Genomic DNA, 16,155 nt, shown 5'->3' with positions numbered 1-16,155 from the left:
AAGTAAAGGGTTAGGGTTAGATTACAACATGACAGGTATCTCTGGTGCTTCTCTCGGGGCTAATTAAAGGGTTAAGGTTAGATTACAACATGACAGGTATCTCTGGTGCTTCTCTCAGGGCTAATTAAAGAGTTAAGGTTAGATTACAACATGACAGGTATCTCTGGTGCTTCTCTCGGGGCTAATTAAAGGGTTAAGGTTAGATTACAACATGACAGGTATCTCTGGTGCTTCTCTCAGGGCTAATTAAAGGGTTAAGGTTAGATTACAACATGACAGGTATCTCTGGTGCTTCTCTCAGGGCTAATTAAAGGGTTAGGGTTAGATTGCAACATGACAGGTATCTCTGGTGCTTCTCTCAGGGCTAAGTAAAGAGTTAAGGTTAGATTACAACATGACAGGTATCTCTGGTCCTTCTCTCAGGGCTAATTAAAGGGTTAGGGTTAGATTACAACATGACAGGTATCTCTGGTGCTTCTCTCAGGGCTAATTAAAGTCCAGCAATCAAACCCTGGAGAGCTGAGCGGACTGGACTTTTATTGTTCCACTCCGACAGCACTGGATCAAAACATATTTCAATGTGCTTTCTTCTCTATATAGTCAGACGTACTCACACACACACAGAGAGAATCAACACACACAGAGAGAATCAACACACACAGAGAGAATCAACACACACAGAGAGAGAGAATCAACACACAGAGAGAGAGAGAATCCTCACACACAGAGAGAGAGAGAATCGACACACACAGTAACACGTGTTAATGCTTTCCGAGAGCCGATCTGTTATCCAACTATTTGTTTTCTAGCCCGGCTAGGTGTGAAAATCCCCCCTACTTACAATGAACTCGATACTTAAGTACTCTAAAGTTTTACACAGTATCTGTTCAACATCTTTCTGCTTTCATTAATAAAATAACGATAAAAAAGACTTGCAGATGTTTATTTCAACGACAACTCAGCTATATTTTCGTTGCACTTCCCCCCAGCTCCACGACCACGGGTAAAACCTTGCTGAGATGATCAATGTATTTGTTGCGTTGTTGTATAGTCAGATTCTTGCTTGTAGGCTTGGCAGAGTTACCGATTAATTTTTCACAATAAAGTAGGCTAATGAAGGCAACAAATTGATGCTTACTGGAACACCCAGTCAACCAATTGGTATAATAGGATTTGAAGCAATAGCATTTAACTAGCACACACAGACATGGACACACACCATCCTCTCTCTCCACACGCCTCCCCAACCCACACACCATCCTCTCTCTCCACACACCCCCCACACACCCCCCACACACGCCTCCCCAACCCACACACCATCCTCTCTCTCCACACTGCCCCCACACAAACCTCCCCAACCCACACACCATCCTCTCTCCACACACCCCCCACACACGCCTCCCCAACCCACACACCATCCTCTCTCCACACACACCTCCCCAACCCACACACCATCCTCTCTCCACACACGCCTCCCCAACCCACACAACATCCTCTCTCTCCACACACCCCCCACACACGCCTCCCCAACCCACACACCATCCTCTCTCTCCACACACCCCCCACACACACCTCCCCAACCCACACACCATCCTCTCTCTCCACACCCCCCCCCCCCACACAAACCTCCACAACCCACACACCATCCTCTCTCCACACACGCCTCCCCAACCCACATACCATCCTCTCTCCACACACGCCTCCCCAACCCACACAACATCCTCTCTCTCCACACACCCCCCACACACGCCTCCCCAACCCACACACCATCCTCTCTCTCCACACACCCCCCACACACACCTCCCCAACCCACACACCATCCTCTCTCTCCACACCCCCCCCCCACACAAACCTCCCCAACCCACACACCATCCTCTCTCCACACACGCCTCCCCAACCCACATACCATCCTCTCTCCACACACGCCTCCCCAACCCACACACCATCCTCTCTCTCCACACACCCCCCACACACGCCTCCCCAACCCACACCATCCTCTCTCCACACGCCTCCCCAACCCACACCATCCTCTCTCCACACGCCTCCCCAACCCATACACCATCCTCTCTCTCCTCTTCCCCCCTCCCTTCCTCATTCTCTCTCTTCTTTCCATATCTACTGAGCTGTATGTGGGTTGTTGTTGGGCTGGGGGGGGGGGGGGGGGGGGTTAATGTTTATCAGCGCTTTAATGTTTATCAGTGCTTTGGTTCCTACTCTCTGAGCCATGCAAATAATTGTGTTGTTGACTGTTGTCACATGCATTTTTCATCCAGCCACAGGAGCTCGACTAGCGAGCCAAAACTTCCCCCTTTTTCCTTTACTTCCCCTTCCTCCCCCTCTTCCTCTCCCATCTTACGCCTCTCGCTCCCTCCTTCCATTCCTCTCTTCTCAACTCTCTCCCTCAGTCGTTCCCTCCTTCCATTCCTCTCTTCTCCACTCTCTCCCTCAGTCGTTCCCTCCTTCCATTCCTCCCTTCTCCACTCTCTCCCTCAGTCGTTCCCTCCTTCCATTCCTCCCTTCTCCACTCTCTCCCTCAGTCGTTCCCTCCTTCCATTCCTCCCTTCTCCCTCAGTTGTTCCCTCCTTCCATTCCTCCCTTCTCCACTCTCTCCCTCAGTCGTTCCCTCCATTCCTCCCTTCTCCACTCTCTCCCTCAGTCGTTCCCTCCTTCCATTCCTCCCTTCTCCACTCTCTCCCTCAGTCGTTCCCTCCATCCATTCCTCCCTTCTCCCTCAGTCGTTCCCTCCTTCCATTCCTCCCTTCTCCCTCAGTCGTTCCCTCCTTCCATTCCTCCCTTCTCCACTCTCTCCCTCAGTCATTCCCTCCATTCCTCCCTTCTCCACTCTCTCCCTCAGTCGTTCCCTCCTTCCATTCCTCCCTTCTCCACTCTCTCCCTCAGTCGTTCCCTCCTTCCATTCCTCCCTTCTCCCTCAGTCGTTCCCTCCTTCCATTCCTCCCTTCTCCACTCTCTCCCTCAGTCGTTCCCTCCTTCCATTCCTCCCTTCTCCACTCTCTCCCTCAGTCGTTCCCTCCTTCCATTCCTCCCTTCTTCCTCAGTCGTTCCCTCCTTCCATTCCTCCCTTCTCCGCTCTCTCCATCCTCTCTCCCTCAGTCGTTCCCTCCTTCCATTCCTCCCTTCTCTGCTCTCTCCCTCAGTCGTTCCCTCCTTCCATTCCTCCCTTCTCTGCTCTCTCCCTCAGTCGTTCCCTCCTTCCATTCCTCCCTTCTCTGCTCTCTCCATCCTCCCTCCCACAGTCGTTCGCTCCTTCCCTTCCTCACACATAGCTATCTGTCCTTTTCAGCCCCTATCATTGGATGGGATTGATTCTGTCTCCGTCAATGGATTTCTCTGTCAAGGTGAAGCTGCACTTTAATCATGGTGCATCTTAAATATTTTATCAGTCAGAGTTCATCACGGGGTTGGATAGCATATTGAGGGAAGGAAGGGTTGATTTGAGAGGGATGGAATGAGACATTTATTTTTATCTCTCAATGGGAATACTGGGAATACATATCCACTTTTGTGTTTGTTGGAAGGATAGTGCTACTTTCTCTGTCTTACAGTCACGCATGTAAACACCCCCACACACGCTTCCTGTAAAGAGTACCTGGAGACATTTAATAGAAGAATTTCATGGGCGTCTGTGGGCATTTAAGGGGGCATGCTTGTTCCAAAAATAGACTTGAATGTATTAAAGGCCATTGTTGGGAACTTTCTTCAGCACTGCCTCCAGTCCTAGGGGTTCTAGTGTCTGAATGTGGATTGGTGATGTTATTGCCCATAATGCCATAGAAGTGACTGCTTTGAACTCAGGCCTGATGACTCCCTCTACTCGGGGTAAATTGCTTATATAACAAACACTGTCTACTGTATCACCAAATTGTGTATTTTCTACACTAGTTGAGGCAGGTTGAAATCTGCTAATTAAATAGTTTTGGGACATTGTGTGGCTACGTATCCCGGTTCCCTCCCTGAAGATAACTTCATTTCCAGAATTGGCTAGACTGAAGAACATGAATAGACAGCACTAATAATGTCATAATTTGCATCCTAACTATGTAACAGCATAAACATGCAGAGGAAGAGCGAGACTGTGACAGATATAGTGGATGAGAGAGAGAGAGAGAGAGATCAGACTTGCAGCATCGGTCTGTGTCTGCATCCTCACTGGCAATGAGTCATCACTTTTTTTCCTATTTTTCTCTCCCACACTCTCTGTCTCTCCTCTGGTTGCTGGGAGCTGTGTCTTCATATGACCTCTAATACAAGTTCTTGCATTTGGGGTGGAGAGGTAAACTCGGAGACCTTCCCTCTGCACCTGTTGTAGCTGAGGAGCATTAGTAAGACCATTAGACCTGTTGTAGCTGAGGAGCATTAGTAAGACCATTAGACCTGTTGTAGCTGAGGAGCATTAGTAAGACCATTAGACCTGTTGTAGCTGAGGAGCATTAGTAAGACCATTAGACCTGTTGTAGCTGAGGAGCATTAGTAAGACCATTAGACCTGTTGTAGTTGAGGAGCATTAGTCAGACCATTAGACCTGTTGTAGCTGAAGAGCATTAGTAAGACCATTAGACCTGTTGTAGCTGAAGAGCATTAGTAAGACCATTAGACCTGTTGTAGCTGAGGAGCATTAGTAAGACCATTAGACCGGTTGTAGCTGAGGAGCATTAGTCAGACCATTAGACCTGTTGTAGCTGAGGAGCATTAGTCAGACCATTAGACCTGTTGTAGTTGAGGAGCATTAGTAATAATATTAGACCTGTTGTAGTTGAGGAGCATTAGTAAGACCATTAGACCTGTTGTAGCTGAGGAGCATTAGTAAGACCATTAGACCTGTTGTAGCTGAGGAGCATTAGTAAGACCATTAGACCTGTTGTAGCTGAGGAGCATTAGTAAGACCATTAGACCTGTTGTAGTTGAGGAGCATTAGTAAGACCATTAGACCTGTTGTAGTTGAGGAGCATTAGTAAGACCATTAGACCTGTTGTAGTTGAGGAGCATTAGTAAGACCATTAGACCTGTTGTAGTTGAGGAGCATTAGTAAGACCATTAGACCTGTTGTAGCTGAGGAGCATTAGTAATAATATTAGACCTGTTGTAGCTGAGGAGCATTAGTAAGACCATTAGACCTGTTGTAGCTGAGGAGCATTAGTAAGACCATTAGACCTGTTGTAGCTGAGGAGCATTAGTAAGACCATTAGACCTGTTGTAGTTGAGGAGCATTAGTAAGACCATTAGACCTGTTGTAGCTGAGGAGCATTAGTAATAATATTAGACCTGTTGTAGCTGAGGAGCATTAGTAAGACCATTAGACCTGTTGTAGCTGAGGAGCATTAGTAAGACCATTAGACCTGTTGTAGCTGAGGAGCATTAGTAAGACCATTAGACCTGTTGTAGTTGAGGAGCATTAGTAAGACCATTAGACCTGTTGTAGCTGAGGAGCATTAGTAATAATATTAGACCTGTTGTAGTTGAGGAGCATTAGTAAGACCATTAGACCTGTTGTAGCTGAGGAGCATTAGTAATAATATTAGACCTGTTGTAGTTGAGGAGCATTAGTAAGACCATTAGACCTGTTGTAGCTGAGGAGCATTAGTAAGACCATTAGACCTGTTGTAGCTGAGGAGCATTAGTCAGACCATTAGACCTGTTGTAGCTGAGGAGCATTAGTCAGACCATTAGACCTGTTGTAGCTGAGGAGCATTAGTCAGACCATTAGACCTGTTGTAGCTGAGGAGCATTAGTAAGACCATTAGACCTGTTGTAGCTGAGGAGCATTAGTCAGACCATTAGACCTGTTGTAGCTGAGGAGCATTAGTCAGACCATTAAACCTGTTGTAGCTGAGGAGCATTAGTCAGACCATTAGACCTGTTGTAGCTGAGGAGCATTAGCAAGACCATTAGACCTGTTGTAGTTGAGGAGCATTAGACCATTAGACCTGTTGTAGCTGAGGAGCATTAGTAAGACCATTAGACCTGTTGTAGCTGAGGAGCATTAGTAAGACCATTAGACCTGTTGTAGCTGAGGAGCATTAGTAAGACCATTAGACCTGTTGTAGCTGAGGAGCATTAGTCAGACCATTAGACCTGTTGTAGCTGAGGAGCATTAGTAAGACCATTAGACCTGTTGTAGCTGAGGAGCATTAGTAAGACCATTAGACCTGTTGTAGCTGAGGAGCATTAGTCAGACCATTAGACCTGTTGTAGCTGAGGAGCATTAGTAAGACCATTAGACCTGTTGTAGCTGAGGAGCATTAGTAAGACCATTAGACCTGTTGTAGCTGAGGAGCATTAGTCAGACCATTAGACCTGTTGTAGCTGAGGAGCATTAGTCAGACCATTAGACCTGTTGTAGCTGAGGAGCATTAGTCAGACCATTAGACCTGTTGTAGCTGAGGAGCATTAGTCAGACCATTATACCTGTTGTAGCTGAGGAGCATTAGTAAGACCATTAGACCTGTTGTAGCTGAGGAGCATTAGTAAGACCATTAGACCTGTTGTAGCTGAGGAGCATTAGTAAGACCATTAGACCTGTTGTGGCTGAGTAGCATTAGTAAGACCATTAGACCTGTTGTAGCTGAGGAGCATTAGTCAGACCATTAGACCTGTTGTAGCTGAGGAGCATTAGGTAAGACTACAGTATGTTCAACATGTGTATACTAGACTACAGAACACAGGCCACAATTCATCCAGTGGGTGGATATCTCTCCAATCGTGCAGGGAATGAAGGAGTACCCCCCTTTGTTTTCTCACACCCACCCACAACGTGTACCCCCCAAAACACATATGCCTTCTCCTCCAACAGGTACCCCCTCAACGCCCCCCCCCCCCTCGTTTATACACAGCGTGCTCTACACGCATGGAAGATCAATGATTTATACATTAATTGATGTTTTGTCGGGAGCACACAATCATAGGCCTTTCCTAAGCTCCGCTAGGTCACAAAGACTGTCGTTCCCTGCCTTAAAATTGCCACCTGTGGTAGAAATAATGAGTTTTCTCAAGTGTGACACCTACAGTGTGGTATTCCAAGCTCCCCGGAGAGGCACAACATACGGAAAAAAGAAGCAGGGGAAAATTGAGCGAGAATGCTCACCTCGTCAACACCATTGTGTGTTGTCAAATGAAAAGAGCAGTGAGGAGAAATGCTTTATTACCTGGTAGCACCTTGATCAGTGGAGTGTTGAGGATGGGTTGTGTGTGTGCGTGCGTGCGTGAACTGAAGAGATCGCTATCTATCCGTCTCCCCGAATATGATTAATAACACTGCTTGTATATGCAGTTAAAAGCTATACGGCATTGGGGCATTTGCCACTGCGACTGCAAATGCAATGCCTGTAGAATAATGAGGTGGAAACGGGCGACAATGCCTCCTGAGTCATTGCTGTGAAACTACGTACTCCGCAACCGTCGTGAATGGGTAAAACTGACAGGTTTTTTTCTCCACTCGACTCTTAGTCTTCGAGGGACTGTAATAAGATTCCCAAGAGATTAGGTGATAAAGTGAAACCAGGTGAAATGCTCTTTCCTCTCCTCTTCTCCCTCCTCCTCTTGGGACTTATTGAAAAGCATCAGGCCATCAAAATCAGGTTATTCCAGAGTCGAAGTGTTTTAAGAGTTTTCAACATAATCCCCCGTGTGAGCAGTCGGCGACAGTAACAAGCCTCTTAAAGTGTGTCAACATTTGTGCGTGAACCATTTATAACAAAAAAACGAGTTATCAAATCAAATTGAATCACATTTTATTGGTCACATACACATATTTAGCAGGTGTTATTGCGGGTGTACCGAAAGGCTTGTGTTCCTAGCTCCAACAGTGCAGTAGTATCTAAAAACAATTCACAACAATACACACACATCTGAAAGTAAAATAATGGAATTAAGAAATATATAAATATTAGATTGAGAAATGTCAGTGGCATTGACTAGAATACAGTATATACATATGAGATGAGTAAAGCAGTATGTAAACATTATTTAAACATTATTAAAGTGACTAGTGTTCCATTATTAAAGTGGCCAGCGATTCTATGTATATAGGGCAGCAGCCTCTAAGGTGCAGGGTTGCATAACCGGGTGGAAGCCGGCTAGTGATGGCTATTTAACAGTCTGATGGCCTTGAGATAGAAGCTGTCTCTCGGTCCCAGCTTTGATGCACCTGTACTGACCTCGCCTTCAGGATGATAGCGGGGCGAACAAGCAGTGACTCGGGTGGTTGTTGTCCTTGATGATCTTTTTGGCCTTCCTGTGATATTGGGTGCTGTAGGTGTCCTGGAGGGCAGGTAGTTTGTCCCCGGTAATGAGTTGGGCAGAGCGCACCACCCTCAGGTCACCACCCCCAGGTCACCACCCCCAGGTCATCAGAGGGTAAAAAGAGTTCTGAGTAGTAGATGTTGTTCAATTTTGCTCATTTACCAGAGTTGTTTCTCTGTGTTATTTGTCAACTTCACTGTAATTAAAATCAGTATTTGCTTCAATATAAGACGGGAACCTTGAAAACAGAACTGTAGGTTGATGATTACAGAGTGAGACACAAACAAACAAGTTGAATGCCAAGGCTCATGAGGGGGAGAAGGACTTATCCATTCCATCTATTCCAGTCCAGTGAGGTAAAACGTTTCATTAAGGATACCCTTAACAAAGGGCAAATGAACTCAATTACACATTCAAGGAAGTTGATCAACAATCGTGGAAGTTGAAGTTAATCCTCAATATAGTCCTTTATTAGCTTTAGGGTTGGCTGGGTTTTTCAATCAGACTTCGCTAAACGAATTCACCATGGCGTTTGTTATTATTGGAAAACTCACCTTGAGTGTAGCCAGGAATTAATAGTTCTGAACATTCTGATGCATCTGTTGGCATCAAGACGACAAATGTCGCAGTAAATTATTGTAGGTACATTGGCTCTGAGTGTGAAACTCACAGCTCAGACCGCCTTACAAAATACTGTAGAACTCAACCACTCTTGATGATGGATTAGGCATGTTTTTCTTTTGTAGTTTAAAGAGAGAGTTACTCTACATTATACCAAGTAATGAGCAGGTTAGGTAACCAACCACCACTAATTTCACATGGGTCGCAAAAAGAACGAATCTCCTGCCTGGGATTCTGACTGTGCCTCTTAACGAGTGACACCTCCATCAGCCCTACATCTGATGAAGATACTGTGGACTCAATTAAGACAAGCGTGACTCCCTCCAAATCCTCGGCAAGGCTGGGGGGCTTACAGCAGCAGAGGCGGGTTACAGTGTGTCATATTCAGAGGTTATAGCAGCAGAGGCGTGTTACAATGTGTCATATTCAGAGGTTGTCCCTAAGGGCCAAGCTGAGCCCTCTGAGCTGACATAAGTACACTCCTGGATCATAGAGTTCTCTAGTAGAATCGGAGAAATCATGTCATGCCTTGTGTACAGTATGGAGTATAATCTCCCGTGGGCAGATTCTGTATGCAGACTGAAGAATCTGCCGGGACTGAATGGGATGTGTGCGATAACAAGCAGCAGTAGTTCCGGTCTTTGGGTTTTTGTCACTGGTTACATTGACGTATCTTCTCCTTGAGTGCTTCACGTGTGTCCCCACACAGATCGGAAAGGGGCTGTGGATGAAAGTTTCCTTGTACAAGGGTTGAGACTTTTTGCCAGAACTCTCAATTTCTAACATGTAGGTGACCAAATTACACAACATTTGAACAGAAATGATATCAAGTATAATACACTCTTGGAACTTACAAGTGTTTCAATGCAAACATGCTTTGCCCTGTGTACAGTGGTACAATATCGACTCAAACACCGTGTTACAGTCAAAAGCCAAACAACTAGATACTCAGCAGTGGTTCTCAATCCTGGTCGTGGGGACCCAAAGGGGTGCACATTTTAGTTTTTTGCCCTAGCACTACACACCTGACTCAAATCATCAACGCCTTTTGATGAGTTGATCATTTGAATCAGGTGTGTAGTGCTAGGGCAAAAACAAACATGTGCACCCCTTTGGGTCCCCAGGACCAGGATTGAGAACCAGTGAGATACTGTAATGCAAATCCCTATCAGACTGTTGGGTTGAAACAAAACATTGCCCAATACAACTGAGGACTTTTCTAACAGAGTGCAGGTCTCTACTATATCTTTCATTCATAACTTTCCTTTTTGTACCCTGCAGTATCAACCGGAACACACCTATTCTCAGAGCCACAGAGGCTCCAACAAGGGTTTCTTGGGTGACTAAAGGGCCTCATAAAGAGTGTAAAAAGGCTGTTGGCGTGTTCTTTAAATAACCTGGGCCAGAGCATTATGAGCATTACGGCTATTCACAGTAATGGCCTGATCACAGAGTCCACCAGACGCATTTCCTGCACAGCCTTTTGAATCCAATTTCCAAAAAAGGGCCTATTCAGTTGTATTTTTTCTGAATCTTAACAACTCTGCTCTCTCCCCGTTCTGGTAAGCATGTCTTAGGCCACATTTAAAGCTCGAATCCTTAAGTGAAATAAGTTCTTAGTGCACATTTAAAGCTAAATTCCTTAATTGAAGCAATAACGAAGCCGTCAACTCGCCTCTGTTTCTGTAAAAAGCTTAGGGATGTGCCTGGAGAAATGTAACCACCCTCAAAATGTATAGACAGAGCTATGGATGCAAGGACTGATACCATGCTGTTACAGTTTTAACCATGTTTTGAGGCTATGCAGCCCTCAAACTCAACTCTTGACCTCAAAGGCAGTTCCATTGTGTTTTTTCGTTGTTCCCCTCTAATCAGGGACTGATTTGGACGTGGGACACCAGATGGGCACAATTAATTATCAGGTAGAACAGAAATCCAGCAGGTTCTGGACCTCGTAGGGTAAGAGAAAATCCTTTCTATGTAGTGTTTGTTTACATTTACATTGTTGACAAATATTGGAGTAAAACAAGCTTATATTCTGGGTTCTGATGGGGTATGACAGTTGAACTAAGCTCATGAGGCATGTATAAATTATATTCTTCAAGAATAAATGGGTATATACAGTATCATTCATTTATAAGTCCAAAAATGTATGTAGCAACTAAGTATTCTAGCTTTAAAGGAGAGCAAATAGGCAAACCCTCAGTATTGACTGGAAGCTGCTCCTGTATGACGCTGTATGTATAAGTCTCTGCTGTGTTTTCCATAAACAATAACTGTTTTAGATATGGCGTGAGGCAATATTTTTTTTATCGTTTTGACGGTTAGTTAAGGTGAAGTAAAAAATGGGCTGAGTGCTTGTGGGAATATTTCATCAACACAGCATAGGCTACAACGTTGAATCACAGCCAGGAATTCAACTCGCATAACCCCCCCCCCCCTTTCTCTTCCCGCTGGGCGGGAGCGAGGCATGCTGGGAGGAATCTATTTGCATGGTGTTTCTGTACGCCTCATTATGTTTCAAAGGCAATCAACGCCAACACACTGGAAAGAACACAAGCTCTGCTGAGGCGTAGTTAGAGCCCAGGGTGTCACACTGTCCTGTATTCACAAAGAGTCTCCCTGTCTTATTCATTAGGATCCAAACCACAAAACGGATCCTAAATTAGCACTCCTACTCTAGGACACTGTGAACACGGGCCATTGTACCAGGGCAATGGATTCTGAGAATATTTGATGGTTGATAATTATTCAAGTTGCGTCTCTAATTCATGATTCATTTCTCTTTATCTTCATTTTCTAGACAGGTAGTCCTAGTGAGATGTAATATCTCTTATGGGAGAGACCAGTTTACTGTGCAGAATGGAAGTGTCATATGAAATGGGGATCAAGGGGGGTGAACTCTGACAGCTGATAAGGACACTTGGATTTTAAAGAGGCACTTCCTGGGTTTGTTTGCCTTTGTGTGTGTTTGTGTGTGTGCTACCTCCAACACTGTTGACCAGAGGCTACATAAACCTGGCCCCAGTGTCAGACCATCTGTTAGCATTAGCATTCACCATGCAGAACTACTGAGCGTACCCTCCAATACTGACCATCTGTTAGCATTAGCATTCACCATGCAGAACTACTGAGCGTACCCTCCAATACTGACCATCTGAAACAGTTGTAATGTCGGCACGTGTGCATGAAAGTTACCCCCGCTAATGAAGCGAGAGAGAGGGTGAGAGAAAGAGTGAGAGAATCTAAGCACATGCCAGCCAATGCCAGCACTCAGTCGACTCGCTAATCTGGATGAAAACGTGTAGCAGTCAGTGATTTGTCAGCTTCAGAACGGGACAAACAGAAGGCTGCAGCATAGAGCTGCTGTGTTGTGTGGATGTCTGCCTGGGTGTCTGTCTTCCTGTCTGTCTGTCTCTGTGTATTGTTCCCCGGGAGCAGACTTCCTGACCGCGGTCTTCTTCTCTCAGCAGACTCCCTGCCAGACCCCCTGCGCCACGCAGACTTGAGCTGGTGAGTTGGCACATCCCGAGTGAAGCCATGCCAGGCATTTGTATACACACACACACACTCGCGGGCAAGCACAGATGCACATGTGAACACGCGCGCCTGAACATGCAAAAACAAAATGCACACATACATACACACTCTTCCAACCCTGTCTGTCAATGTGTGTGTACATCAGTATCTGTGTCTGTGTCTGTCAGTGTGTGTGTACATCAGTATCTGTGTGTGTACATTAGTATCAGTGTGTGTGTGTACATCAGTATCAGTATGTGTGTGTACATCAGTATCAGTATGTGTGTATCAGTATCTCTGTGTGTGTGTGTATCAGTATATGTGTGTGTACATCAGTATCTGTGTGTGTATGTGTATCAGTATATGTGTGTGTGTATATATGTCAGTATCTGTGTCTGTCAGTGTGTGTGTGTGTACATCAGTATTGGTATCTGTGTGTGTACATCAGTATCTGTGTGTGTCAGTGTGTGTGTGTGTACATCAATATCGGTATCTGTGTGTGTACATCAGTATCAGTGTCTGTTAGTGTGTGTGTGTATCAGTATAAGTATCTGTGTGTGTACATCAGTATCAGTATCTGTGTGTACATCAGTATCAGTATCTCTGTGTGTGTACATCAGTATCTGTGTGTCAGTGTGTGTGTACATCAGTATCTGTGTGTGTACATCAGTATCAGTATCTGTGTGTGTACATCAGTATCAGTGTGTGTGTATCAGTATCTGTGTCAGTGTGTGTATTTACATCAGTATCTGTGTGTGTACATCAGTATCAGTATCTGTGTGTGTGTGTGTGTGTGTGTGTGTGTGTATATCAGTATCAGTGTGTGTGTACATCAGTATCGGTATCTGTGTGTGTACATCAGTATCAGTATCTGTACATCAGTATCAGTATCTGTGTGTGTACATCAGTATCAGTATCTGTGTGTGTACATCAGTATCAGTATCTGTGTGTGTGTGTGTGTACATCAGTATCTGTGTGTGTACATCAGTATCAGTATCTGTGTGTGTCAGTGTGTGTGTGTGGGGGTGTGTACATCAGTATCAGTATCAGTGTGTGTACATCAGTATCAGTATCTGTGTGTGTACATCAGTATCAGTATCTGTGTGTGTACATCAGTATCTGTGTGTGTCAGTGTGTGTGTGTACATCAGTATCAGTATCTGTGTACAGTAATCCCTCGTTTATCGCGGGGGTTACGTTCCGAAAATGATCCGCGATAAGTGAAATCCGCGAAATAGAAAACTTTTTTTTTTTTTTACAATTAGCAACTATTACATGTATACAAATACAGTGACTCACGTGTAGGCCGTTTCACTGCTCTTCAGAGCGTTTCGTCGACATTATGGGTTTAGGAGATGTTCGAAATTACAAGATAATTTGGCCAACTTAATGTAAATTTGCCAAGCTGTTTTATGTACGTACACATAACTGCACGAGACGACAAAATGATAGCACAATTCGTAACATGTCTTGATACAAGAAGCGGGAGTGAGTTTTTAGCGAATCAGTATCTGTGTGTGTCAGTGTGTGTGTGTACATCAGTATCTGTGTGTGTACATCAGTATCAGTATCTGTGTGTGTCAGTGTGTGTGTGTACATCAGTATCTGTGTGTCAGTGTGTGTGTACATCAGTATCTGTGTGTGTCAGTGTGTGTACATCAGTATGTGTCTGTCAGTGTGTGTGTACATCAGTATCTGTGTGTGTCAGTGTGTGTGTACATCAGTATCTGTCAGTGTGTGTGTGTACATCAGTGTCTGTCAGTGTGTGTGTGTACATCAGTGTCTGTGTGTCAGTGTGTGTGTGTGTGTACATCAGTATCGGTATCTGTGTGTGTACATCAGTATCTGTGTGTGTCAGTGTGTGTGTGTGTGTGTGTGTGTGTGTGTACATCAGTATCGGTATCTGTGTGTGTACATCAGTATCTGTGTGTGTCAGTGTGTGTGTGTACATCAGTATCAGTGTGTGTGTACATCAGTATCAGTATCTGTGTGTGTACATCAGTATCTGTGTGTGTACATCAGTATCAGTATCTGTGTGTGTACATCAGTATCAGTATCTGTGTGTATCAGTATCTGTGTGTGTACATCAGTATCTGTGTGTGTACATCAGTATCTGTGTGTGTCAGTGTGTGTGTGTACATCAGTATCAGTATCTGTGTGTGTCAGTGTGTGTGTGTACATCAGTATCTGTGTGTGTACATCAGTATCAGTATCTGTGTGTGTCAGTGTGTGTGTGTACATCAGTATCTGTGTATCAGTGTGTGTACATCAGTATCAGTGTGTGTGTGTGTGTGTACATCAGTATCGGCATCTGTGTGTGTACATCAGTATCTGTGTGTGTACATCAGTATCAGTATCTGTGTGTGTCAGTGTGTGTGTGTACATCAGTATCTGTGTATCAGTGTGTGTACATCAGTATCTGTGTGTGTACATCAGTATCTGTGTGTGTACATCAGTATCAGTATCTGTGTGTGTCAGTGTGTGTGTGTACATCAGTATCAGTATCTGTGTGTGTACATCAGTATCTGTGTGTGTACATCAGTATCTGTGTGTGTACATCAGTATCAGTATCTGTGTGTGTCAGTGTGTGTGTGTACATCAGTATCGGTATCTGTGTGTGTACATCAGTATGTGTCTGTCAGTGTGTGTGTACATCAGTATCAGTATCTGTGTGTGTACATCAGTATCTGTGTGTGTCAGTGTGTGTGTGTACATCAGTATCTGTGTATCAGTGTGTGTACATCAGTATCAGTGTGTGTGTGTGTGTGTGTGTGTACATCAGTATCGGCATCTGTGTGTGTACATCAGTATCTGTGTGTGTCAGTGTGTGTGTGTGTACATCAGTATCTTTGTGTGTGTACATCAGTATCAGTATCTGTGTGTGTCAGTGTGTGTGTGTGTACATCAGTATCAGTATCTGTGTGTACATCAGTATCTGTGTGTGTACATCAGTATCTGTGTGTGTACATCAGTATCAGTATCTGTGTGTGTCAGTGTGTGTGTGTACATCAGTATCGGTATCTGTGTGTGTACATCAGTATGTGTCTGTCAGTGTGTGTGTACATCAGTATCAGTATCTGTGTGTGTACATCAGTATCTGTGTGTGTCAGTGTGTGTGTACATCAGTATCTGTTTGTCAGTGTGTGTGTGTGTACATCAGTATCAGTATCTGTGTGTGTCAGTGTGTGTGTGTACATCAGTATCAGTCTGTCAGTGTGTACATCAGTATCTGTGTCTGTCAGTGTGGGTCTTCAGTCTCCAGTATGCCGACGGTGAGTCTCGTCGCCCTCCCATGTGTGTGGCTGATGGGAACTCTGATTCCCCGGCGGCTGCACCAGCACTGTGCCTCCTGAGCTGACGAGAGACACTGATGAATCAGATTATCTCTCTCCTTCCCTCCTTCCCCCATCCGTCTCTCCGTCTCTCGCAGGAGGCCTGACCTTTCCAAATAAAAAACTCACCTCCCTTGCTGACTCCTTGCCTACAAAGCCCTTACAGCAACGCTGCACCCTACCTCCCCTCACAAAGCCCTTACAGCAACACTTCACACTCCCTCCCCTCACAAAGCCCTTACAGCAACACTTCACACTCCCTCCCCTCACAAATCCCTTACAACAACGCTGTACTCTCCCTCCCCTCACAGAGCCCTCACAACAACACTTCACACTCCCTCCCCTCACAACGACGCTGTACTCTCCCTCCCCTCACAACGACGCTGTACTCTCCCTCCCCTCACAACGACGCTGTACTCTCCCTCCCC

The 16,155-nt window shown here is 45.1% G+C and overlaps 1 protein-coding gene across 1 annotated transcript in view; it reads left to right on the top strand.

Annotated features, from left to right (window-relative positions):
* Window positions 1-15,753, top strand: part of LOC129856090 (uncharacterized) — an 87,558-nt gene extending 71,805 nt beyond the window's left edge. The window contains exon 9 of the mRNA XM_055924210.1: window positions 15,638-15,753. Within this exon, the coding sequence (XP_055780185.1) occupies window positions 15,638-15,753 (116 nt within the window). The remainder of the gene's footprint in view (window positions 1-15,637) is intronic.
* The last annotated feature ends 402 nt before the right edge of the window (window positions 15,754-16,155 follow it).

Source organism: Salvelinus fontinalis, chromosome 5 (genome assembly GCF_029448725.1).
Source record: "Salvelinus fontinalis isolate EN_2023a chromosome 5, ASM2944872v1, whole genome shotgun sequence".
NCBI lineage: Eukaryota > Metazoa > Chordata > Actinopteri > Salmoniformes > Salmonidae > Salvelinus > Salvelinus fontinalis.
This window is presented reverse-complemented; position numbering and strand designations above follow the sequence as displayed.